Source organism: Numida meleagris, chromosome 4 (assembly GCF_002078875.1).
Source record: "Numida meleagris isolate 19003 breed g44 Domestic line chromosome 4, NumMel1.0, whole genome shotgun sequence".
Classification (NCBI taxonomy): Eukaryota; Metazoa; Chordata; class Aves; order Galliformes; family Numididae; genus Numida; species Numida meleagris.
The window spans coordinates 39705247-39730765 of record NC_034412.1 but is presented as its reverse complement, the minus strand read 5'-3'; the positions used below and the strand labels follow the sequence as shown (position 1 = coordinate 39730765).

General features: G+C 49.5%; 2 protein-coding genes across 8 annotated transcripts in view; one reads left to right on the top strand and one right to left on the bottom strand.

Annotated features, from left to right (window-relative positions):
* RBPMS (RNA binding protein with multiple splicing) lies at window positions 892-6266 on the top strand. 3 transcript variants are annotated; one of them, XM_021397368.1, is made up of 9 exons: window positions 892-1017; window positions 2791-2868; window positions 2945-2983; window positions 3091-3153; window positions 3549-3699; window positions 3942-4072; window positions 4339-4408; window positions 4540-4643; window positions 4952-6266. In XM_021397368.1, the coding sequence occupies exons 1-7, from the start codon at window positions 958-960 to the stop codon at window positions 4399-4401; spliced, it is 585 nt and encodes a 194-aa protein (XP_021253043.1). In that variant the 5' UTR covers window positions 892-957; the 3' UTR covers window positions 4402-4408; window positions 4540-4643; window positions 4952-6266. The 3 variants fall into 3 exon arrangements, with proteins under 3 accessions (XP_021253043.1, XP_021253042.1, XP_021253041.1); XM_021397366.1 differs by lacking the exon at window positions 892-1017 and having other exon boundaries at window positions 1143-2868; XM_021397367.1 differs by lacking the exons at window positions 892-1017; window positions 4540-4643 and having other exon boundaries at window positions 1139-2868.
* The window catches only part of GTF2E2 (general transcription factor IIE subunit 2), a 26479-nt gene continuing 12104 nt past the window's right edge, over window positions 11145-25519 (bottom strand). For 4 of the 5 annotated variants that reach the window (XM_021397362.1, XM_021397364.1, XM_021397363.1 and 1 more), the window contains 6 exons: window positions 23708-23799; window positions 23086-23193; window positions 21447-21629; window positions 20888-20981; window positions 13113-13228; window positions 11145-12053 (listed from right to left, as the gene is read on the bottom strand). In XM_021397362.1, coding sequence (XP_021253037.1) covers window positions 11937-12053; window positions 13113-13228; window positions 20888-20981; window positions 21447-21629; window positions 23086-23193; window positions 23708-23799 — 710 coding nt within the window. In that variant the 3' untranslated portion in view covers window positions 11145-11936. The remainder of the gene's footprint in view (window positions 12054-13112; window positions 13229-20887; window positions 20982-21446; window positions 21630-23085; window positions 23194-23707; window positions 23800-25519) is intronic. The other variant, XM_021397361.1, reaches the window with a different exon arrangement.

The following is a 25519-nucleotide window of genomic DNA, read 5'->3' as shown; positions in this document are numbered from 1 at the left end:
CTGCCAGGAGCACTGAGCACCGCCTTTAACCTCGTGGTGCTGTTGTACCACAGCTATGTGCTGGAAGCCACCCTGAGTCCCATGCTGTGGCGACAGATCCCGCAGCAGCCGGCAGAGGGAGGCCAGGCCTCGCCGTGTGCTGAGCTGGAGTGAGATGCTGCGCAGAGGTAAGAAGATTGCAGCGGGGTGCAGGCAGGTGGGCCCTGTTGCCCCCTGCGCGCAGGGGGGTCTGCGCAGCGCACCCTGTCTGTGCAGGGGGAGATGGAATGTTGCAGCTCCTGGCGAGGATCTGAGCCTTGCCGTCCCAGTCTGAGCGCAGCGCATCCCTAAAGCTGAGCCCAGATATGGGCTGCGAACACTGTCCCAAGGGCTTCCATCTCCCCAAAGCAGGGCCAGCTAGGCTGTATGGGGAGGACCACCTCAGTGTCCCACTCGCTTCCCCACAGCCAGCTGTTATCACGCGTTCCTGCCCCTGTCCCCCCAGCCTTGTCAGGCCTCCTGTTCCATGTCCTGTCCCCCCAGCCCTGAGCCCCGCGTCCCACAGCCTGCGTGCCGTGTTCTGAAGAGCGTGCTTCCAGCCCTACGGCCCACGTCCCCATCGCTGTATCCTATGTCCCCAGCCCCACGTGCTACGTACCCAACCTCGCGTCCTATGTCCCAACCCCATCGTCCGCGTCTCCAGCCGTACGTGCCATGTATCGAACCTCATGTTCCAGTCCACAGCCCTTTGTCCTCCATCCCAGCCCCGCAACTCGTCCCCAGTCCCGCGCCGCCAGCTCCGCGTCCAACCCCCACCTCCTGTCCCCAGTTACGTCCCACCCCGTGTCCCCACGTCCCACCCCCGAGCGCCGTGTGGCCGTCCGCCCGGCCCCGCCCCGCCCGGCCCCGCTCCCTCCCGCCCGCCGCAGGGCCGCGCCGGAGGCAGCCGCGGGCGGGTGGCGGAGCGGCGGCGGCACCATGAGCAGCGGCGCCGCCGAGCGGGAGGGCCCCGCCGAGCCGGGGCTGCCCGAGGAGGAGGTAGCGGGCCGGGGGGGGCCCGCCGCGGGTTGGCCGGGTCCCGGGGCGGGAGCGGGGCGGCCCCCACGCGCGTCCGCGGGGTCCCGTGAGCCTGGGCGTGGGGCTCGGGGCGCGGCGGGAGGCGATGGAAGTTGAGGGGGGGGCCGGAGCGGCCAGGAGCTGGGTGCGCCGCGGCGGGAGGGCTTTGGGACGCCGGGACGCTCGGACGTGGGGCGCTCGGACGCGCGCGGGGTGCGGGCACACCGCCGCGTCCCCCGGGAGCGGAGGTAGCGGCAACGCGGGGACGGACGGAGCCCCGCTGGGTGGCACGGCGGCTCCGCACGCAGCCCCGCCGGGGACGGCCGCCGGGACGGCGGCCGCGTTCTGCTCCTGGCGGGACCGCTCCCGGCGCACCCACGAGGTCGGTGCCCGCCGCTGCCCGGCCGCTGCGCCCTCTCCCTGACTGCCCGGGCACGCGGACGGACCGCGGTCACACCGCGGGCGGGGGTCGGGGCGGGGGCAGCCGAGCGGCTCACCGCTGGTGGAACATTAAAGCGAGCCGGGGCTGGGGAAGGTGATCGGATGCCTGGTGAATGAGTCACCGCGCTCCTCCCGCCGGTCCCCTTCCTGCCCGAGTTGACCGGCGGAACTCGGCGCAGGGGCGGCGGAGTGTGACCGCGTCCTTGGGGCAGCCGAGGGGCGACAGCGCTGCCCCGGTGCCCGTCGCGCTGCCCGCGGCCGCTGCTGCCGTAACAAACTCCCCCCGCGCCGCTCTCGGACGGAACGAGGCTGCCCCGAGCCCCACCCGACCGCCTGCGTGTCACCTGCCAGGCCATCCCCCCCCATCCCCTTCCCAGGGCGAGGAGAAAACCTGCGGGGTGGTGACGGCACGAAGGGGACAAAACAGGCGCAAGGCAGTGCCCCGGTCTGTCCATGGGCAGCAACAGGAGCAGAGGGTGCAGGGTGGGTTGGGCAGGGGCACAGGGTGGCCCCGGAGAGCTCCCGCATCCACTGTCCTCACAGGGTGACAGCCCCAGGCGGTGACAAGTGGTGGTGAGGGGTGAAGGCGAGCCGGGTAGAAAGGCTGAACACGTCAAGGCATGAACATGTCATGGGGCTGCCATGGAGCATCTCAGCCCACTGGCGTGGAGGGTGCCCACTGGGAGCTGTCCCCAGCCCCTGCAGCGGTGATTCTGCCTCTGCCCGCCCCAGCCTGCACTCATGGCAGAAGGAGCCGCAGGCTGAGGCCGAGGCCTTGGGGAAGGCTCCAGAGCCACAGCCTCCATCAGGGAGCAGCCCCACTCCATGGCAGAGTAGGGGGAGCCTTTCCGCACAGCTCCCTGCTGGAGAGGCCACATCCCAACTCCTGCCCCAGCCCATCCTGTCTTTTTGGGCAGGGGGGAAAGCCAAAATGGGATTTCCCTCCCCCCCAAGATCCTGCTGTAATCTGCGCTTCTCTCCCTCCTCACTGAGCACCACAGCACTGGGCCCGACTTGGCCGACCTGCGTTTGAACTTTCAAAGAAAACAAGTCATTACTGAGGAGAAGCCGCATCTCTGTGAGGCCTAATTTCGGAGGGTTTTTTTCAGGGCCTTTATCTCTCCTATCTGCTGCGCAGCCATGGGGCTAAATTACCCGGAAAGTCAGGCTCGGGTGGGTTTAGCTTTCAGGAACGCAGCTCACAGCAGGCACTTCCTTGAGGCTGCGAGCACAGAGCTGCATGCAGGAGCATGGCCTGGAGGCCCTGGGCAGCCTCCTGGAGGCCCGCGACCAGCTGACGCTCTGCCCCTGCAGGTGAGGACCCTGTTTGTCAGCGGCCTGCCCCTGGACATCAAGCCTCGCGAGCTCTACCTGCTCTTCAGGCCCTTCAAGGTACTGCACCCGCTATGGGGCTCTGAGGGCCTCCACGGCCACACAAGACCAATGGTGCTTCTCTCTTCTCCCGCAGGGCTACGAGGGGTCGCTTATCAAGCTCACCTCCAAGCAGGTAGGGGCTGCGCTGTGCTCCCCCCGCCCCTGCCTGGGGCTGCCCTCACCAACTGGGGACGTGGTGGGCACTTGGCCCTGACTGCCCCTCACCTCTTTTCTCCACAGCCCGTGGGGTTTGTGAGCTTCGACAGCCGCTCAGAGGCTGAGGCCGCCAAGAATGCACTGAACGTGAGTGCTGGGACCCCCTGGGGAACACCAAAAGAGATGGATCCCAGTATCTGTTACCCCGTGGAGACCTCCCGGGGAAGCCCGGTCCCTCCCCATCCTCACGTTGAGGCAAAACGCCGCTAATCCCTGGCTGGGAGCATGGCCGCACGGGATGCCGACTACCAAATATGGTGCTGAGCTCGAGGATGTTGGAGGAATGCGAGCCGCAGGGCCACGCTCACTGCCAAGCGCATGAGGTCACGGCCACCCCAGCAGCCCATGGGGATACTGCGACAAAATCCAGGGCTGTTTTAGCCCAAATGGCTTTTTTGAATGGGGGGGCAGCCCTGATGCCAGCAGCATCCCACCACGAGATTTGGGCTAACTGACCTCTGCTGCCCTGTTCCTTCCCGCAGGGCATCCGCTTCGACCCTGAGATCCCCCAGACGCTGCGGCTGGAGTTTGCCAAGGCCAACACCAAGATGGCCAAGAGCAAGCTGGTGGGCACCCCCAACCCCAGCGCGCCCCTCCCCAACGCCGTACCTCAGTTCATCGCCAGGGAGCCCTGTGAGTGCTTGCATCCTGACCCTGGTCCTGCCAGGACGTGGGCTTAGTGATGCCTTAGAAGCTGGGTGCAGGGGAGCTTTAGGGGAGCAACAGTGGTTGGGTTTGGAATCCAGCTGCTTGTGCTTGGGATGATGCACAGGCAGGTGACAGTGGCCTGGGCAGAAGTGCCATTTGGGCAGAGCTTATACCTGCTGTTCACCTTCCCCTTGCTTTTAGGATTAATTCTCCTCCTTTTCCTGCAGATGAGCTCACAGTGCCTGCACTTTACCCCAGCAGCCCTGAAGTGTGGGGGCCGTACCCTCTGTACCCAGCGGAGCTGGCGCCTGCTCTACCTCCTCCTGCGTTCACATACCCTGCTTCGCTGCATGCCCAGGTAACGCCGCCGGCCCACAGCACTGCAGCCTTTGGCACAGGCAGAGCTAGAGGGAGGGAGATGAGGGGAGCTCTGGGGCCAGCTGCCCAGAGGAAGAGCAGCGGTAAATATTATTGCAGGCTCGTACTTCCCCCTGTCACAGCGGCGCTGACAGGCAGCACCTGTGCTCCTCCTAGAGGAATCAGCACCACAGCCCCAGGGTACGGCCGCACTCCCGTTGGCCACAGTTTTTCTCCCTGCTCACCCCCTGCCCCCATCTCTTGCAGATGCGCTGGCTCCCTCCCTCAGAGGCTGGGTCTCAGGGCTGGAAGTCCCGTCAGTTCTGCTGAATGCTGTGTAAGTGCCCCCAGTGCCGCTCGGTGTCCCCAGGCCCTCCTATCTCAAGAGCACCTGCGGTGCCAGCCAAAACTGGGGCAGGAAGGGGGATACGGCAGCCCCATCCCTGAGCCCTGCCGTGCCACCCGCAGGTCTCGGGTGTGTGATGGCGGCCGGCGGTCAGTCTTGTGGGTATGAACAGAGCCCCCCGGCGGCTGCTGGGCACGCACGCTCTCCGCAGAACCACAGTGTGCTGGTAAGGAGCGCAGTGCTTGGGCACAGGGCTATCCCCATGCTTACTGTCCACAGTGGGGGTGGGACTTCCAACTGCCCTGTCACCCCGCTCCCTCTGCCATACAGCTTCCTGCCCTACAGCAACGCCACACTCCTCTTAAACACAAAACACAACTTAACTCGACCCTCCCCAGCGGCCATGTCCCACTGCCATGCCCGCCCCATGTCCCTGAGATGTGCCTGCACAGGGGCAGGCTGGCTGCTGCTCCCCCAGGCAGCATCACCTCCCCAGCCCGGCTGTGTGTGTAACCTGTGTCCCTCTTGTTGCAGGCTAGGAAGAAACCTCACACAAGTCTGGATTCCTCCAAGACTTTCCCACAGCCTCTATCACACATCTGTTCTCCTAGAAGAAAGCGAGAAGCATACCCAGTAATAATATTTCCTTCTTTTACACTGTATATTTGTAAGAAAGAGCGTGTTACTGCTGAAAGCATGGTTTGACAGGCATTGCTGTAGCGTTTGAAAAGTGTTTTCAAACACCCCTAGGAAAGCAGACTGCAAAAAAAAAGCAAAGCGAGAGCAAGTATTTTTGTACCAAACTTCTGAACAGGACTATCTCACACTGGGCTGGATGACAGTTTTTGTGCTCAACTTCCAACAGCACGCCCTTAGCAGCCTGCCCTCTGTCCATGGCCACACACCAAAGGCCAGGAAACATGCTGCCTCAGCACAGCCTGCGGTGCTCACAGTCCTCCAGCGACAACAGCATTGCCTCTGCACCTCAATGCACTGCCAGCCATGACAGGCAGCTTTCTTACCTTGGCGTGACGTTAACAGCTTGCTGCACAGCTCCAGCAAGGTGTGATGCTCACATCAGGGATGGGCAGAGACAGTCCACACATGTAGCAAGGTGAGAATTTGCCTTCTCCCGCCACGGCTGCTCCAAGATGTTATGGGCAATGCAGACTACTGTGCAAAGAGCTGGACCCTCCGATCCCCGCCAACTCTGGGCTGTGGGACTGGGATATGCATCCACTGCTGCAGGGCTCTGCTGCGGCTTCAGCACACAGTGATTCCGGTCTGGCTGCAGATAGCATGTCTGTGTGGAGCAGAGCCCCAGGGAGGCCGCTGGTAGCACGGGGCGGGATGGATCCAGCACAGGGACTGCATGCTGGCCCCCTCCTTGCACCAGGGGGAACCGGCATGAGGAAGAGCAAAGCAAAGCAAAAAAAAAAAAAAAAAAACAACCCACTTCTTTCTTCAAAAAGAGGGTGCAAACCCCATCTCCATCAATCTCCTGAGCAGAACTCCCAGCCTCTCGCCCTCCTCCATTTTCTGCTTGGGCCACAGGCAGCTGGGAACAGGGCTGCCAGAGCTGCCTGGGTAGGGGCAAGAAGGGGGTGCCGCAGGGCCACCAGCACGCAGCGGGGTGGGCAGCGGTGCCTCAAGCAAGGTAGCTCTGCAGGGACAGCACTGCACTCCCAGCGATGGACGATTGTAGCAAACTACTTCCTGTGTTTTGTTCTGTTGTTGTGGAGGAGAGGAAAGGAGCTTCCATGTTGTCTTCTCCGCTTTTGGAAATATGTTTAAAGGTACTTTTCTATTGTAATTTTTTAAAAATAAAGCCAGTGATTATTGTAAGTTATGCGTGGAGTGTGGCGTGCTGTGATTCCGACTGGGGACAGGGCCAAAGACCCCAGCAAACACTCGAGGGACTGGCAGCCCCCTAACCTGCCAAGCGCTGCAGCAGGGCCTGGAGGGCAGATGGCGGCCGCCCGGCTCGCTTCAGCCTCTAGGAGCGCTCCAGCAGGCAGGAACAGCGAGCAGCAAGCTGTAAGAAACGCTCCAAGTTTATAAAGATGTTATCGGTTTGTTTCTAAACTCCCCATCTTGGCACTGAGCGCGGGAGCTAAGCTGCGATTTTCCATGAGCTCAGCTGCAGATGAGGCAAATGTAACCTAGAGACGATGGGCCAGATTATTATTATTTAACACGCTGAGAATTTTCAAAAACCGTCCCATCAGCCCAAGCTCTGAATTCCTCCTCCATCAATCCCGCCCGGATAACTGTGGGCGGCCCCCCAAGGAGCCCTGCCAGCAGCCAGGCTCTTGCAGCACCGTACCAGCCGCAAGCTCAGCCTCACAAGCACATCTGAAGGACGTGAGCACATGCAGCTTGCTGCTTGGGGCGGGCAAGAGGCACGGTGTCACTCAGTATGCACAGCTGGCAGAGATGAGCTAAAGGTTAAGGCCTCAGTGCTGGATGCTAATCCACCCACAGCCGCTGCAGGTCACAGCTTTCGCTCCGAGCAACACATCTTGCCTGGCTCAGAGCAGTGGGAACCGGCCCGCACTGCACCCTTGGCCCTTGCAGCACGAGGCGCAACGTGCTGGGGAGCAGCACAGCAGCGAGCAGCCTTGGGCTGAGGGAGCTCATGGCTTTTGTCTGGGTACACTTGGCAAGAGCTGCTCTGCAAAAAGAAGATGAAAACATTTAACCTCCTGAGCCCCTTCTTTCATTTCCTCTATGCTAAAACGTTTTTGGTGCTGTGCTGGCCGGCCTTGTCCCTGCTGATGAGGACTGGGAGCTGATGAGGATGTGGCTGCCTGCCCAGGCCCAGCATCCCCTCTGCCCGTGCTGACCTTTCCCCACGCAGGCCGAGGCTGCACTCCCCCTGGGACAGCTGGATGCCTACGGGAAGGCCTGGCCGACAGCATTGCAAAACAGCACTGGGGAGCCCCAGGCCAATGCTGGCACCCGGTGCCACGGACATTCCCATGGCTACGCACAGGCGGAGCTGGAAAAAATAAGATGAGAAGAGGCACTCTCGACGTTCCCACTTTCCCAAGGCCTTCCCTCCCCAGTCCCCAGTGGTCAAGGTTGAGCCAGGTGAAGGGGATGAGAGCAGCCCCTTCCTGTGCCCTTGCTCCCCAGGGCAGGGTGGAAAGCCGCGCTGCTGTCTCCCCAGACCGGACAGACAGCGCTGAGCACCAAGGAGGAAGGGCAAAGGGCAGACAGGGCTATCCTGAGGCCAGGTGGCAGTGCTCCCACTGGGCTCTGCTGGAGTTGGGGGAAGGAAAAACAGGGCCAGGAGAGGAAAGAGGGGATGGCACAGGGGTTTAGGCAGGCAGCATGGGGCCAAGGGATGGCCACAAGGCTGCCGGTGAGGCAGGCTGAGAAGGAAGCTAGCAGGGAGGCACAGAGCTGAGCTGGCCTGCAGCACTCGAGCTCACTGCCACTCACAGGCCACAGATCAAGGTGGTGGAGGGGCTTAAAGCTGAGAGGGACCATTAGCAGCTTGCTAAAATGCTGCCTCTACAATATGGGTAAGTCAACTATTAGCAGAGTCTGGACTTCAATCTCCTCAGCCTCCATAATTAATAACTAGCTCAGGAGGGAATGGAGAATGCAACATAACCAAGGGAGATGGGAGGAAGTCGCACAAGTACTTCAGGGCCTTGGATGTAAGCCCAGAAGGGCAGGTACAGTAAAAAAATTAACAAAACCTCCTGCCCTCACCATCCTTTCCCCTGCTCTGCACAACACTCAGTCCATGAGGCTGACACAGTCTAGCACGTGGGTTCCAGATGAAGTTGTCAAGGTCATGGCTGTCTGACTGTGGCCTGCCACACGTGCCGGTACCCCAAAACAGCAGAGATGGGACCAGTAAGCAGCAAGACCTGCTCCCACAGCAAGCTGGGCGGCAGTGGGAAGGGTGTGAGCCATGAGAAGCAGGGTCTTGGGTCTGGCCTACCAAGGGCTGAGCTCTCCTCTCCCCAACAGCCATCAGACCCTCCCCTGGTGGCGGGTAAGCCCTCAGTCCTAGCAGACACGCTTTCCCAGAAAAGTAGCCGCCAGCAGTTCCTGAGGCAGTAACACACTAAGGAATTTGGGCCTGCTACATAAGCAGCAACCGGAAAGCAAGCAACAAAGCTGGAAATAATGAGACGTCAGCACCGCGGCTGCTTCTAGTTCTCTGCAGCTTACAGCCCCTCCTCACTCACAGGCAGCGGGGCCCAGCCATCCCTGGTGGCCCAGCACCGCCTGCCCGTGCTCATCGAAGTGACAGCGTGCGCCAGCCACGTCCACGTGTGGGGGCTTTACGCCGCGTGGCAGGGCTCCCTGCCTCTCCCTGCCCTGCTCTCTAAAAGCCTGGAATGATCATGATGAATTATAGATTAGCTCTCGTACAAACTGTCTTATGTCAGTTTTCTCATTCAACCATGCAAAATCCTGCTGTTTTCCATCCCCTTCCAGAACGATCATTGTATGGGAGAAGGAACAGCTCCTCAACAGAGCAACTTTTAGGAGACAAGCCAAGAGACCTCCACGCTCTAAGCTGCAATTCTCTGTGGCAATTTCACCTACGCTGGTTTCAAGATACAGGGCTTTTGTTCTGGGGGTGAGGAGGAGCAGGCACATACCCAGCAATGCCCATCCTGGATGCTCACCTGCGTGCAGCGATGGGCTCAGCTCACGCCTCTCCCGATCCGCTTCATCTCCCAGCTATCCACATAGAGGGCAAAATGCCTCCTCCCCACCGCTTCCTTGCAGCCACAGGCTGAAGATTCAGTGAGGCAAACAAAAGGATGACATGGGCAGCAGTGACATACCTGAGAGCTCCTGACATTGAGAGAAAGCTGTCTCTTCCCCAGGGCCCTGTCCATATGTCCATCAGCATCACAGAGGGGGAGCTCAACACCTCTCTGCGCCTGGCTAATCCGGACAAGGCGATGCAGCAGCTGGGCCGGCACCCTGCATGAAGAACATAGATGGGAACACTCTGGAGGAAGATAAAATAGGCTTAAGGTTTTAACAGCTGTGATCTCTTACATTAAACTTCACCAAAAAAAACTGATTTGGACATTATGCTGGGAGGAGACTGAGTGGAGGGGAGTGCTGCTAAATATTTTCAGCAGACTCATGTCGACACTGTCTGAAACATGGTCAAGTTGCACCATTTGAATGTAAAGACGTCTTGGGAAAATTAAAATAACAAAAGAACCAAAAAAACAACATCTGACTGCTGAGAACATCTTTGATACAGAAACAAAACTCAGCTCCTCAAATCCACACAGAAGAGAGGAGCTCTTTCTTATTTTCTGGACTCATGTTTTCCTCATGACTTCTCAGGGGCTAACGTAGGCATACTGTCAGGTATTTTCAAACTTTGTGATTGTACCCTAACAAGTTTCAAAGCCTATTTCGTGCTCCCTGTTAGTGCAGCAGAGACTTCCACCAATAAGAGAAAGCAACTTCCCAACTGGACATCAACTGGACCATTCTATTCCTTTGAACACTGGAGCCTGACAACACCACCACAGCACACCAAGCTAATCTGCCTTTCCTGCTCTCTTATTTCTTGACTTAATGTGATTTTCATCTTTGAAAGTAGCCAGAGACATCTTTAGTCTCCCTCTTAATCAATTCAGCAGAGAAACTGCACAGGTAACTGCATCACAGCCTGCCTTGCAAGCTTCAGTCCACAGCACAGGGTCACGCTGTGCAAGATGACTGGGAAGGTACCCCATTAACGCCCCGAAAGGCAGGAAAGGCAACTCAGAGCTCACCAAGAGCTCTGCTTTTGTCTAAGCAGCGCCACCAGAAAAACCATGGCTCAAAAATGCAGCAGACAGAAGGGAATCTTTGTATTCGAATGAAGATGACAGAAGAGAACAGTTTTGCAGGTGTGCCATGGGTGCTTTAAAGCAGAACAATAAAAGTAAAAGCTCCAAGATGAATCATTTGTGCTCACCTGGAAGAAAATGGACAGAAGAACAAGTTTCAAAACCAGTGTGCTGCTTGCTTTTTATACATATACATATAAATATAAAAGGAACCTCCTACTGGTGTTGAGCATCTCTTTACACAGGACTGACACACACCATGTTCAAAGCGCCTGCTTCACAAAAGAGCACTCTCTAAAAAGCCGGTTTACTATACAGAAGGATAAATGCTACACTTAGAGAAGTTTATTTCTCCTCCTGTGCTTTCCCAGGGATACGTAATCTGTTCAGCGCTCCAGCAACAAAGCCTTATTCTTCACCTGCTGGTGCGCCCAGATCCGGCAGCCTCTGCTCCAATCCTGATACGTCAGGCAAGACAGCAGCTCATGCGCAGGCAGCAACAAACTGTTGGCAGGTATCACACTCACCTGTTTTATCTTTGATCCCAACCCCAAAAGAGCTGAAGAACAGCCCCGCTGCTGCAGCACTGTGAAAACAATATCAGCATTGACTGACTTTGGTTCAGAACATAAAAATAAGTTATCAAGAGGACATAATTTGGCTACATTCCATGTTAGGCAGCCCGTACTGCAACCAACATCAGGCATCTACAGGGAGCTTTCATTTAAGGTGGTTTCCTCCCTCCTCCAAACAAGACTGATAAAAGATGACAGTGTTAGCCCAGAACAATAAGTCATTGAGAAGATTAAAACACCAAAACACCAAAGACTCCTCTACCTCTCTGAAAAGGAAAATGTACGTATGAGCTCTCATGTTCTTTAAGGAAGAAACACTGGAAACCAGCATTGTAAGTTTATTACTTAAAAAAAAGAAAAAAGTTGCAGTATTACACTGTCAATTTATTTTCCCCCATCCACCAGCAGAGTTGTGCAACACAGGTGCATCCACTTCAGTGAGGAGAAACTGCCTGTGTAACACAGGTGCATTCTCTACAGTGAAGAGAAATAGCTAAGGGCAATTTCTGATGAGCACTGTGAAGCAGCAGCTGTGGTGCTCCTCCCCCCCCCCCCCCCACTGCAGCTTGCCTGAAGTTCAGGAAAGGGTTTGCTCTAAGTCCAAGCCACAGGTGCCATCAGTTCGGTAAAGCTCAACTCCTTAGCAAGGCAGGAACATACAAACTGTGGTTATATTTGACCGTAAAACTTGCCTGCAGTGATTTTGGGAATAGGTTTCCCTGAAATAGGTACAACAATGCTGTATTCAATTCTACAAGAAAGCCCCTCTTAAGTAATTCCAGGTAAACACCCATTAAGCAACGTAAAAGCAGAGTTATGCAATGAACAGGAACTCCTGTATTTCATGCTGAGCACCATTTATCACTCTATGCCAAGAGGCAACTCGAGTGAACCTTTTATTTGAAGACACGTTTCCAATTAGCTAATTAAATTAAACTCTAAATTTAGTAGTCCAAACTTGTTCTTAAACTGATCTGCTCCATCTCGGCAGTCACTGGGAGGAGGGAAACACATCACATTACTATACAGAGTCAGTCTTTCTGCAAGCAGTCGCTGAGCCTGGGTGGCAAAAAGCCTGTAGAAAAACGTCTGTTTGCTTCAAAGTTCAGCCAGTCACTGTTGGCCAGAAGTGACATCAGAGTAATCTTTTAAGACTCCAGCCAAATGGTCATTGTGAGTCTTAAATCGACGTTTCTTCTGAGAAGTGGGTTTCTTCCTCTGAGCAGGAGCCTGCAGGAAGAAAGAAATGGTAATCAAAAGATCTGCCTTCCAGCTGCGACATCGGACCCAAAGTGGGACACTGTGCTGCCCGCAGTCACTGCCTCACTGCAAATGAGAGCTGTGCTCGAAGAGGGGGTAGGCAGGAGGCGAGGTGTCTTTGTTTATGCAGGAAGCAACTGTATTCGATTCAAATCTTGGCGGGGAAGTGGCACTGGGGATGCAGCAGAGCCTCCTGCTATCCCATGCACTGTAGGGGAGCTGGCGTTTGGAAGTGGGATTTCTGAACACTCCCAGGCAGCTACAGAATTAAGTAGATAGCCCATAGCCACTGTGATGTGCTCAAAGACACATCTAGAATAAGCAGAACACAAGAGAAATGCCTACATTACAGCAGGTGTTCTAACATCCACTGTAGCAATGGCAGAAACCAGAACAGATCCCGTGTGGAAGGGCTTTGTGAAAGGCCAGTTTGAAGCCAAGTGCAGATGAGAAAATAGATGGTATGCCATATTCCAATAAATGTGGCATACATTTATGTGGCGTAAGTGTAAAAAGAAAAAAACACAAACTTGTTATAAGCCAGGAAGAAAGAATCTTTGGAGATGTGGCTGCCATTTTGGTCCACCGGTAAAGTGTGAGCATACTGCACTCAGTCTGGGGAACAGCTAAGAGTGGTGGGAGGCAGGTTACACAATTCCTATCAGCATTTCAAGGCTGTTCAGCAGAAAAGAAAAAGGGAAGAGAAAACCTTCTCCCAAAAGAGCTGCTATTGTTTTGCTCCTAATGTATTGTACAGCTTTAAGCAGAAGCTTCCACTTTGGAGTTCTCAGGGATTTTTGGCATTTGCCCTCTTCTTGATGTTGCTTGGATTGTGCTGGCTGAAACAAGTTATAAAAACACTGGCTGCTGGCTTCAGCATTGTTTTTTTGCAGCTTCTTAAAATTGGTTGCACTTCCTTGAGCTACATAATGCAGCTGCGCATAGGCTCAGCAACATATTTTGGAATTAAGATCACAGGGTCAGCAGGGGGGGAATTTCTCAGGAAGATCTTCAATTTGTATCTCTTACTATTTTCCTCGGTCCAGCTTCTCGCATGGAAGAAATACCCTGTCGTTTCAGGTACTCTTCAACTTTGTCCTCATCTATAGAATCCATGGGAATGCTCCTCCACAGCTTCCGAAACTCTGAAACACCAAACAAATTCTCGTTTCACAACTCAGTGAACAAACCCTAGGCAAAGTCCTTGCACGAAAGGAAAGAAGAAACAGATCTGAGTTCAGACACTGGAGTACTCCGATACGCCAGCCTGCAATGCAGTTATCACTGCCAGCAGGCACCCAATTAGCGCGGCCTTTACACACTCTTAAAGTTGGATGCGCTTCCAAAACCAGCCAAAAACAACAAAAGCTTCCAGCCCTTCATGGAAAAAGATGAGCTGATTTGCATCAGCACTAAGTGCGCCTCAACGTCCCAGCTTCAGGGGCACCCACAGGCAAAATGTGTGCTTTTAGTGATAACTTTCTACAGCGCCCATCCTTCTGCCTAGCACCTCTGTAGCAGAGCAGACTGTTAGTGTGTTTTACAAGCCCCAGTTCAAACAATCCCGGTGAAAGGTAATAACTAACCATAAATGGCAACTTCATTTACACATCTTCCGCTGCCATTGTCACAGGAGACTTGCCATCTCATAGTCCAATTTACAGAAGATTGAAGACGTTTAACTTCAGTGGTTGTAAGCTCCTTTATCACTGTAATCTAATACATACCATGCTGTATGGACAATAAATTACTAGAATTCCTCTGATGTTAAAAAGAGGAGAGATACCTTAAAAACCACAGCAGCAGGAAAAAAGGCAGAGACAGTAAGTCTTAATTAGAGCAGCTGCCATCTGCCTGAGCACTTTCTGCCTCATGTAAAGTTTCACAGAGCCTCTGGAATGCCTTCTCCCGGCAGCGGCTGGTACAGTTCTACCTCCCTTCATTCCCCAGGCAGTCAGTTAGATATATCCTGTCAGCAGGTTTGGCTAACAATCTATAAATAAAACACGAGGCGCACATAGCAACGCAAGACTAAATTTTTCCCTTTATTTCCAGATAAATTTAGTATACAGTTGTCAAAACAAGCACAACTTCTGCATGCGTAAGAAGTTGTCCTATGCAGCCGGAGATGAAACACTCCAGTGACAATCTGCCACAAACACACCGGCTCTAGGCACACCGCAACTAAATGGTCCCGTACAGAGCCGTAAAGAACAGAATTCCATCCTGCACTTGGACCGTTCCCTTCCTAATGCGTCTTGTTTTTCTAAGAACGGGCATGCCTTAAGTCTCAGCTCTTTCTTTTTCTTCCCATTACAACAGTAAGGGGCTGTCTGAGCTCCTCCGGAAACAAAAGAAAGGAATTTTGCCAGGGAAGAGCAGCAAATGTTCATTTTTGGTAACACAGTGCTTTTGAGGAGAACTAAATCCCGTCAGAATGCCACTTCAGGTTACATGGAGATAGTGCTCAGCCCACTGCTCACGTTCAGGCTGCACAGCACAGCAGAATCATTGAGACAGCAAGTTTCAGATAACGCAAGGAGTGAGAGTGTAGTCAAGGCATTCTCTGTCCACTCATCCATTCCTGGTGTGATTCCTGTCTTTTGGATTATCTTGCGGTGCCTGCTCTCACAGATCATCTCTCACTTCATCCTCCTGCAGCAGGAGGACAGGGCCATGTTAAGATGAAAGCTGAACACACGCAGGACATTTCTCAGCAATAAGCACTCAGATGTAAGTTTTAAAGGCTGCAGCCTGAGCAAAGGTTCTAGTGCATCCCTCGGGCTGAGCAGGACACACTCCTTCAAGCTCCTTCCTTTCTCCTTGTCCTGAATACCCAAGTGGGACTCAGCAGGACATCCAGACCTGCTGGTGGCTGGAAATCAGGATCACACGATGGCTGTGTTAATGCAGTATCGCACTTTTGCAAGAAGCCATATTCGAAACCATGTGTTTCTGCAATTCGTGCATGAAGTGCGAAGAGTGCACGTAAACACATGAATATTAAACAGATTCCAGGCAGAGATGCTTTCAGGCCGTGCTGTGCTCTGCCGCTCTTAGCTCTGCACAGACAAGCCCTCTGAGAGATGCAGGCAAGTCTCTAAGATGTATGTGACAGGCACACGTATGCTGGGTGACAGCATCAAGAGAACTGGTCACTCCGAACTTTTACAAAACAGCAGTCTTTTTCTTACAATGTTCTGCTGCAAACACAAGTGACCTGTCTCCTTATTAGAGCGCATGATACACGGAAAAATATGCTCGATGCAAAAAAAAAAACCCAAACAATCTGAGGATAGGCACTTAAGGTTAACTAGCTTACATTCTTCCAGAGAACAGAAGTGAAAAATTAAACACTAGAAAATAAATAGTCAGCTCTTGAAGGATTAACAACAACAGAAGTGCATACTACAGTTAATATCTAACCACAGCATTTTGCATTTCTTGTAATGCAGTGGTTATACCATCATTACAGCTTCACGTTCACCTTTTAAATTTGGCCAAGAAGTATGAACTGAACAGTCACTGAGAACCAATACTGCAATGCTAAAATGGGCGTTAAGTACAGCTAGTTTAATTCACTAATTGGCCCCATCAGAATCACTGCACAGCATCCAGCCATTCTTTTTAAACACTCCTCCACCAATCAGGCAGCTTGCAGCACTGTAGCTCTGATTGCGGTCATCGCAGAAGAGCTTTCATACTGAAGTTCCACGGACGGCATTAAAATACCTTAGTGCCCAGCAAAGTGGGAAATCACAATAAAACTGTCCCCTGGCAATAGTCTGTGTTAAATGGTTGGTTCAGAACTAAAAGAACGGGATAAAGGTGGAGATGCATTCACATGGTTGTGCATACTTGTGGTTTGTATTCAGGGTTCCATCTAAGGAGAGAAGAAACACATCTATCATTTCATCACAAGACCAATTCCGCGTCACGCCAGATATTGAACTAAATGCAGGAAATGAACAGAGAGCAGCCAGCTGGCTGCCAGTGAACCATTTCCACATTACCTGTCAGATTTATTCAAAGTCTCTGAGGACTGTGCCCCTATCAGCCAGTGAAAGTTTAGACCTTGGGAATACACTGTGTGGACTACTGTGACATCCTCTCTGAAACATGAGAGCCTATGTGAAAAGCTGGCAATGACCACCTCTCTCGAGAAACATTCATCCACATTTCTGCCCCTCCACGCCTAAAATTCATACCCTTAACCCATGACAGGGTGTGACCTCTCCAGCTACTTTGAGAAGAAACTGAAACACCGCCACCCTGGCCTTTGCTGTGGCTCCTAGCAAAAAAGAGGGTCACTGTTCGTAGTAGTTCATGAGAGGGGCCAGTGAAAAGGAACTGGCCTGCAGAGACCTGGTGAGGAGAGCAGGAAGGGGACTGCTGAAGCAGAAAGCTCACTGCACTCCAGCCTGTTCCAGCCAGACACAGGTAACAGGTTCAGATGCACACATTCCTGCGGCACACAAAACCATGGCAATCCCAGACTACATTCTGTTTTCCCTCCCCACCAGAGCACGGCGAAGGTGGGAGACTCTTCATTCAGAGTCACTAAACTGCTTTACAGCTAAGCCAGAACAAGTAACAGCTATGGTAAGAAAAGGCTTTTCAGCAGTCAAGAAGGAAGGCTACACCTGACCACTGCAGGTTGCACACAGACAAGCTGCCAACTCCTGTCGCTTAGGCTGCTATGACAAGACAGAGCCAAGAAAAAATCCCCGAACAGAAATTTCCAAAGAATTTCTGACCAAAGCACCACAGGGGCTGTGAAGCCTAAGGGAGATCAGTGTGTTTTCAGCAGAGAACTCCTGAGTCCTGCTGGCAATGCAGATCTTCGCCAAAACAGGCAGCGAGCTGTGATCGCAGCACCCGGAGTGAACAAACCCTGCTGTATGCAGTATCTTGCAATTTGATCACTAAAATATTTCAACTTAGAGGCTTGGCAGAACTAGCACAACTCACAGGCTGCTCTTCTGCTTCTTCAGATCGCGAGAAAGGGAATGAAGCTGACCTAAAGGCCACTTCAGATATTTGCTAGCATCTCTAGCATCAAGGTGTGTGCACGCACAGACTTAAAACAACGAACTTGGATCAGCAGGAAAAAAAAACACAAAGCAGAACAGAGGGCAGCACAACAAAAGTTTTGTAAATGGCTTTCCTCTGTGAAATACCTGAGGGGTAAGGATGTTTCTGCAGCTTTACTGCCTGGGGTGCCTCATATACAAAAGCAATTTTTGCCATCATTCCCTGAGCTATTATAATCCAACGCACTCTCCTTCTATAAATGCTTACATTTGGGAAACAGCGTCATGGGTAAGTGGCTGCACAGTGGCTTCCTGCAGCTTACCCTCCAGCTCTGATCGTCTCGCTCGCTCTTGCAAAAAGGTTGAGATGGCTTCTGGAGATAAACTTCTGTATCATACTGGTAATAAAATCCGTCAGAGATTAAAAACAGCTTAGAAGTCTTCACTGAGCTGAGCTAAAACCTGAATACAGGACAAGAACGGACAACAACATTTCTGCAGAGAGGGCAGAAGGAAAGAAACAAAGAGCAGCAGGGAAGGTGAAGTCCTGCTCCGTAACAGTTCTACATTTATACCAGAAAGAAAAGGTGCCCAATTTTAACTTGGTGCTGTGCCTGGACCATCTTGGAATTCAAAGCCAAATCCATAAACCATCACTGATCCTGAGCAATTTTTATACTGTGAAATTGAATAAGCTTCGACCATTCTTCAGAATCTCTTCAAAGGTGCTTAGGAAGAATATTAGACGTATCCACAATCGAATGTCCACATTTCTAGGCATTACAGTATTTCCTATGCCGCCTTCAGAGGTGAAAGACATCATCTCTAACAGCGAAGCAATTGGAGTGGCCTTTCAGCATTCAGGCCCCCCGGTGAAAGCTTGCTTCACATGCAAAGTGCTTAGCCCCAGCACAAAAAGGCAGTGCTTGCCTTGGCTGAAGCACCTGAAATCTAGCCCGGCTTTTATAAACCCTTTCAGCTACACATTACTGACAGAAGATTAATTAGTCAGGAAGTGAAGAAGGAACACATGCAATCTGAACCTTCTTTGGCTAATCACATAAGAGGAAGAACAATAGCGGTTCCTCACTACACATACCTTCCCCAGTACCCTGGAGATCACGATATAGGTACTGCACCGCTGCTGAAGTACACTGGGGTTTGTTTTCAAAAGGGGAGAAAGAAAAGCTTGTTCAGCCACCAAAACAACTGCAGTCAGGGCAGAGGCAGGCACTGCCAGACACAGTTTGTCCCGCTGCTTTAGGCAGCAACCATCAAATTGCCCCATGTTCCTCTTTCTCTACTGACTGCTGATGGAGCTCAGACAGCAACGGGAGAGGAACCACGGAAGACAATAATCCCAGCCAACATACGTTCAAAACTGGAGTGTCATGCTGCAAAACCATGTGCTGAGGAGTGTGGAGCCCTTACTTCTAAGGATAAGCATTAAACTAGAAACATATTTTGAACTATCATCAGTTGCTAGATCAAAGAGTCTGACAACACTTCAAGGCTTATTTGCAGCCTTCTAAAAAAACTCTGTTTTAATGTTGCTGGAGATAATGAGCTGAAATAGCACTGCTAACGCAGGATCGTGTCATAGCTTACCCTGTACGCAGACTATTCTGCCAAGGACTCCCTAAGAGACATGCTTCCAGGGCTCTGGAAACAATCTCAAAGCAAGACTGCTCAGGAACTATGGGTTTTCCTCATCTCAGGATAACATGGTTGGAAAAAGGACCCCTTCCAGCTGCAACAACAAAGTGAACCCACTCAGGGATGTTGTAAGAGTTGTGGCATATGCAGGCAGACCACAAATTTCACAAAAGAGAATATTCTGCCTCCTCCCTCCGAACAAAGCATTATCTTCTGCATGAGAAGAAAAGTGAAAAACAGCACAAACGAACTACAAAAAAAATCACTTTCGGCTCAGATGGGAACATGCTGCCACCTGCGGATGAAAGCAAGCAAGGCCACCTTGAACTACAAACACACTGCACGCTAGTGGTCCTTTCATCACAGACACTAGGGGCTTTCATGCCTTTCTCATCGGGAGACTGAGCCAACTGGCTTAAACATTTTACATTTTTGGTAGTGTTTTTGTGTTTGTTTTTTTTTTTAAACAAAACATTTTCCCTTATTTTATAGCAAAGGTCTGCTCTGCTTGTTCCTAACCACTGATCAGTGCTGCATGTGCTAGAATATATGAACACTGTATATGAACAGCCTTGGATTTGTACTGGCTCCCCAGCAGAGCAGGTAGATTTCTTTTGAACTTCTTAAAAAAATGGACTCTTTGATTCAATTTCACAGACAATCCTGCACTTACCACGAACCGAAAGCAACAGAATAGAGATTCTGCTAACTCTTTTAGAATGGCTGGGTGCCAATTATCTGGAAAAGAAACGATTAGCAATTGGGACTGTAATACAACCAGCAGCTGCTAAAAAACTTAAAAGCTTTGTCTACTGCAATAGAGCTGATTCCTAAAGGTTTTGGCAAAGTTAGGAATCCTAAAAGCTGTGGGCTGACGGACTGAAGAAACACAATCTGAACAGGCTGACAGTATTCACGGTAAACTCATCGGCATTTGGGAAGTTACAAATTCCCCAATAAATGCTGACTGAGGCTTATGATTCCTCATTTCACACACCGTTTGGACCCCCACTATGAATAAACAACAGAAATTATGGTTTAAAAGAATATTTTGAAGCTATTTTTATACTTTAAAATGCTGTAGGTGACGTCGACTAAATTATGTTCGTAGAACTAAGCTATTAACTAACTGAGAGTACAAGTGTGGTATGCAACAAATAAGTTGCTTGATTTTGTTTAAAAAAAAGAGTTTCCCTGAGTTATTCAGAAAAAAAAGAGCTTAACATCTTGTTCTATGGTCTTGCAAATAGAGCAGTTGAAGGTTCTATTAAAACTTTTTCCTTCTTTTACCATAATGTGAAGTTCTAGAAGATGGCTTCATGTGGCGTGTTACAGAATAACAAGTGATCAGCATTAAGAATTCAGTGTCCTTGAGTCATTTAAATTAAGGTCTTTTACCAGGGATTGCCTTCTCCCTTCTGTACTTACAGATATCTTATGTTGGCTCTGACGTCATCATTGCAACACACCCTGACAGGCGTAATTAATTTCTGCAAATATATATATTATTGTATAACCTGGACTCTTGCTGTGTTCAGCCAACAGGTACATTGGTGCCAGTGGACTTTATCACTATTTGATAGATAAAAAATGCATGCTGAAGCTCGGGAGTTCCACTCCCGGCCGTAGGCAGCAGCACTACCCCACACTCAGGCTGCCCTCCCAGTTGTAAACCACCTCTTCTCAGCACTTTTGCTCACATCCTCCCTGTCTGCTTGTTCCTTCTCTTCAATCTCTTGTTCCTCATTGCATTCTCCAACAAAATTACACCATTACTAAGCTGGGTAAAAAAGCAGCAAACAAACCTAGAAGAAATTCAATCGTCCTTCATCTGCCCTTTACGCAGCAAAATGTTAGATGTCATTAAAGCCACAGGTAGGTAATTCTTAGTCTTTTCTGTTCTGCTACGCTTCCTGGTGCCACGTACTGATGCATCCAACAGAAAACAGAGATTATTATCCCTGAACTTGTTTGCTAGTCTTGTTATCCTCGCGTTCATAAAAACCATTCCGCTGACAGAATCTGGATATACCAATATTTTCTTCCCACATTAAAAGACATACAGCTGTCTGAGTTGAATTTAAACCATGGATACAGATGTAAATAAACACTTACCTTCGTCCACAGAGAAATGACAGCTCTTGTCATTGTAGTAAAGAAGTTGCCTCTTATCAGGGCGAGTAACAAAGAGAATCTGGTCCCCTAAAGCCTTGAAAACACATGCAAAAGAAGAACTCAAAATCACTTCTATTTTAAGAATAACAGACCCAGATTCTGTTCCACAAAGAGAACAGTGAATCAGAGAAGCAGCAAAGTAACGAGCAACACAAAGCGTCCGAAGTGGACACCATCAATAAATGCATTAATAAAGCGAAGATGAGATACAGAGGGCCGAGATCAAGGTATAAAAGCATAATTATATGCTTTCAGTTGCAACGTAGGAGATAAAGCATCTTTTGTGAGAAAGCTTTGACAGCCGTGCTGAGATGTCAGGTCAATCCTAAACATACAGGATGACATAAAGAAAAAGGTACTATATCAGACCTTCTGAAACAGCTTTTGAGTCACCAAAAGAACAAAAAGAACTCCTGAGAAAATTCTCTCTTAGCTTTTACCTTCCCTCTGAGAACCCACCCAGAAGAGGTTTGCTGAAGCCCAGAGAAGCGTGACTCACCTTTATAGCTTTATGTGCATTGGGCAGCCCTTCCTCAATTTCCTCTAAAAAGATTCCTCCCAGCCCTTGCTGGTCATGCTTGTCCAAGAGCCTAAGCAGAGCCTTTTTATCTTTCAAGTTGTACTTGGGTTTGAAAGCAAACTTCCCATCTATAACTTCTATTTTCGGATTGTTGACTAGTGCCTGTAATAGGAATATGAATTTTCAACCTTGAAAAAGAGAACAAACTAGTACTTCAATAGCTACAGTACATCAGCCACGTGTTATAGCTGACAGTTTGGAGGTTTGAATTTGAAACAAATTTTAAATCCTTGGATCTCAGATCCAGCTTAGGCATAATTCACTGCAACATAAAGCACAAAGCACCAAAGGAGGCTTAGCATCATTCACTTAATGCCTTCGGGCTTGAAGGTCCATCAAGCCCAACAAAAAGGACGGAACACAAGAAAAAGCGTGCTTTGCTCGAACATAAAGTGTAAGCAGACAACTTGGCATATGAAAGTCGGGTCATATGGATGTTACGAACATGAAATGCCTTTCATGTCATTATCTTGGCATGAAAAAAACATGAGTCAGTCTTCCTCAACTGCTGTCAACTGGCACCAGCAGCTGCAGAAGAAACTGACAAGAGTAGACACGCCACGCAGTAGGATTTTACTTCTGATGCCAACTTCAGAGTTAAGCTGACCAGAAACTCATGGACAACTGAAATGATTTAAAATCTGCTCCAAATTAGTTTTGCTGTGCACCCAGTACCACCACGGATTACCAACTCACTGATGATTTTATATAAGCTTCTTGGTTCAGTCTCGATATTCTGATTCATTACGGAAACAACCTGGAGCTATTCTTCAAAGTTTTCAGCAGAGCCAAGTTTTCTGTTCACCGTAATATTAGTACTAATTGAAAACATAATTTAAAACATCCCAGTTTTACTGCAGAGAGATTTTCCCCCTCACGTATCAACAGTTTTTACTACTTTGTTGCAAGGATTCTAAGTATGATAACAACCAAGCCTGATCTCAATGAAGTATAAATACCAAATATGGGATTTTGTGGGTTTACTGTCTTGAAATGCCATGAAGACATTTGGGTCAATTAAACATGAAGATGAACACAGCAGCAAGTTACAGTGACTCTGTAAGAATGAAACCTAGCATAAATCATAAGACTGATGAACTCCAGCAGGGGAATTTTGAGATCTATTACCCCACAATTCCAGACATAGATTTCACAACAGAATTCTTCGATTCAGTAAACAACAAAGATCTGTATGTATGAGATTTATGCCTTTCATTTAAGTAATTTGAAATCTTTGATACTGGTAGTGCTCTCTGCTTGAACTTTGTTTAAAAGAAATTTCTTAAGAGAAACAGCTTGAGTGTATGAAATCAGTAATGAAGAAACTCACTTGACATACAACTTAATTCTAGTAACAGTAGTTCTAATAGATCCTTAAAAATGTCAGAATAGCCTTTGTTTCAGTTATTTCAATAGCAGGAGGCACAAGACAGAAATATGAACCAATGCAGCCTCTCAAAAGCAGAACTTCAATGTTTACAGAGTCTGTAACTAAATAAACATACACAGTTCAGGTTTATCACTGTCCTTCGATCTCCAATCAAAATCTGTTCTTTACCTCATTCATTAACCATTGCTTCTGTTTGAGTCCGATATCTAAATGCTGTGTTTCATCCAAAATCTCTTCCAGAGTTAACGGATGCGTATCACCACGCTGGTGCCGAGTCTGGAAAAATCAAGAGGAGTTATCAGTGTTTTGTAGTTCTTTATTCAGCAGCTCAGTTATCACAGAGTAACAAAAACTGGCAGAAGATGATGACACAACACACGTAGCACGTGAATATCAATTTTGGGTCTTTGAGGATGAGGAGAAAAATCAGTTTGTATCAGCTGGGACCAATGACAAAATTATCCGTCAAGCACCACCTTACAAGTTATTTTGAGAAATAGCTCATGAATCCTGAAAGCGGGTAGCATCTTCAAATCCCTATTTCTAATGCAAACAAAAACCATTCTCCTGTTTTTAAGCAGATTTGGAATAACTGGGATTCCAGTAATGAAGCAATATAATGGGCCATTTGTTTACTGACAGCATTTTTAATTTAACAACCTAGTTTCTTGAAATTCTTGCTCTTGCACAGCAAAAAAATTTCAGAGTCTGAAATATTCAGCATCTTTTTGCTATCACAAAGTAACTAAAGCATTTCCAAACATTATACTTTCACATGAAACCACCATACCTTCATGTAATTCACTATTTTTGCAAGGACTCCAAACTTGTAGCCAGAGCTTCCAGAAAGGGCTTTCAAATTAAATGAGCCATTACTGTGATCTGCAAAAGGAGAAAATAAACAAATAAACAGTGCTTTCAACAGCCTTTGTCAGACTCTACTTCTACAGCCAACAACAGAAACACAATAGGAGCAGTCACCCTCAGAGGGCTATGTGTTCTAAGTATGGGGATCCAGACCCGCAGCTACCTGCTGGCTCCAGAACGCTTCTGAGCAGAGCTCCATATCCATATGGATACTGGGACATGAGCTCTAAGAAAATAGTAAGCAGCTGCAGCATTAACCTGCAGCATTAAACCATAAAACTGGCACACACAAAGCAATTATCTCTACCGACAGCTCCATACTGCTGAGACAGAAGCTCACTTATTTCAGTTAATACACATACAATAAAATAAGGTTGTATTTATCGTGTTGGGCTTGGGTGGGTGGTTTGGGTTTTTTTTGGTTGTTTGGCAAGTAACCCTAGCAAAGAATTTATCAAAAAGAAGTCATAAATTCAAGGTGATCAAGATCCCCTTCTGCTGCTAAGCCTGCTTCTGCCTTCAAGTACCACGAGGTCTGTTACAGCGCAAAATTTGTCTCAACATTCTTGTAAGGCTGAGTTAAGGACACTGAATTAACTGCGTAACACTGTGCATTAAATAGAAATATCCACAAACCACTACCAGAAGCCACAAGTCCATTACCAGCATAACGTTGTTCAAACAGTAATAGCTTTTCAGAATTTTAACTCCAGAAAAGCAAAATTCCCCTCTTTGTCATCACAGGTTTGTGGGCGTTTTTTTTTTTTTTTTTTTAAATCCACTGTAGATTTCAAAATCTGTACCTGCATCTATTCCTATTGTTTCTGCAAAAAATGAGTGGAGGGACAGGAAAGAGCAATGGAAGCAGCTTAGCTGCAGGAGAGGCCACAGCGGGTGGCCAGGCAGAGCTGCTGAGCAAAGGCTTCACCACGCTGGGCAGCTGGAGGGCACGGGTGGGAAGGGCAACAAGGAGGAGCAGAAGAGCTCAGAGGCTCGTGGTGGGGGAAGGAAAAGTACTGTCACACGCATCAGATCGAAACAGTGGCGTTCACTGGGTTTAAGTTTAGATGCCCTCGCTAGGTTCCTCATGGGAAACTGCAAATTAAATTTCCAAAGTCACCGTGGTTCAGCTGAATTTTGCTAATGTCTCCCCTGCTGCATCTCGGCCTACTTCTAAGTTGATCCGTGAGTCACTAATGAAAGGCAACGTGAACTGGGAAATTAGGATGCAGTCAAACAAATCCACCTTCAGTGATTACTGTGAAAACTCACGTGATAACTGGTACTATAGTGCGGAAGGAAGGTAATTCTGAAGGAACACACATCAAATCCAAAACTCAGAAATTGAAAATTCTGAAGCAATTCCAGGACATCCTATTAGAGGCTTTACACGGCCACGTAACAATTCTAAAATTAATGCAGGATAACCAGCCGAACTCCAGCTACATAAGAATGTTTTATTCCGGTTACTAAATTAAGAGAGAAAAACAAAAGCCAGCTCCCCCTCCGAACCCAGCCCATAAGGATTTTCCGCCACGGGATCCCTTTTTATGCTTAAAAAATTAATTGCTTTGAAGGAAGCATTATGAAGTCATACACATACTGAGAGACGGGAAGTGCCTCAAACAAAGATCAGGGCTACGCTACAGCTAAGATGACTTATCGCGTATTTGTTCTGTCCATTGAATTGCAAAGATGACCTCGTTTAATCTGCCTGGCCACAGTCCCTGGCAAG

What these genes read in the sequence shown, in the direction of transcription:
- RBPMS (XM_021397367.1), top strand. Translation starts at nt 2,617, where the DNA reads ATGGGGCTAAATTACCCGGAAAGTCAGGCTCGGGTGGGTTTAGCTTTC. An exon ending in GTTCATCGCCAGGGAGCCCT is followed by an intron (nt 3,700 to 3,941) that starts GTGAGTGCTTGC and finishes CTTTTCCTGCAG; the next exon opens with ATGAGCTCACAGTGCCTGCA. An exon ending in CTGCTTCGCTGCATGCCCAG is followed by an intron (nt 4,073 to 4,338) that starts GTAACGCCGCCG and finishes CATCTCTTGCAG; the next exon opens with ATGCGCTGGCTCCCTCCCTC.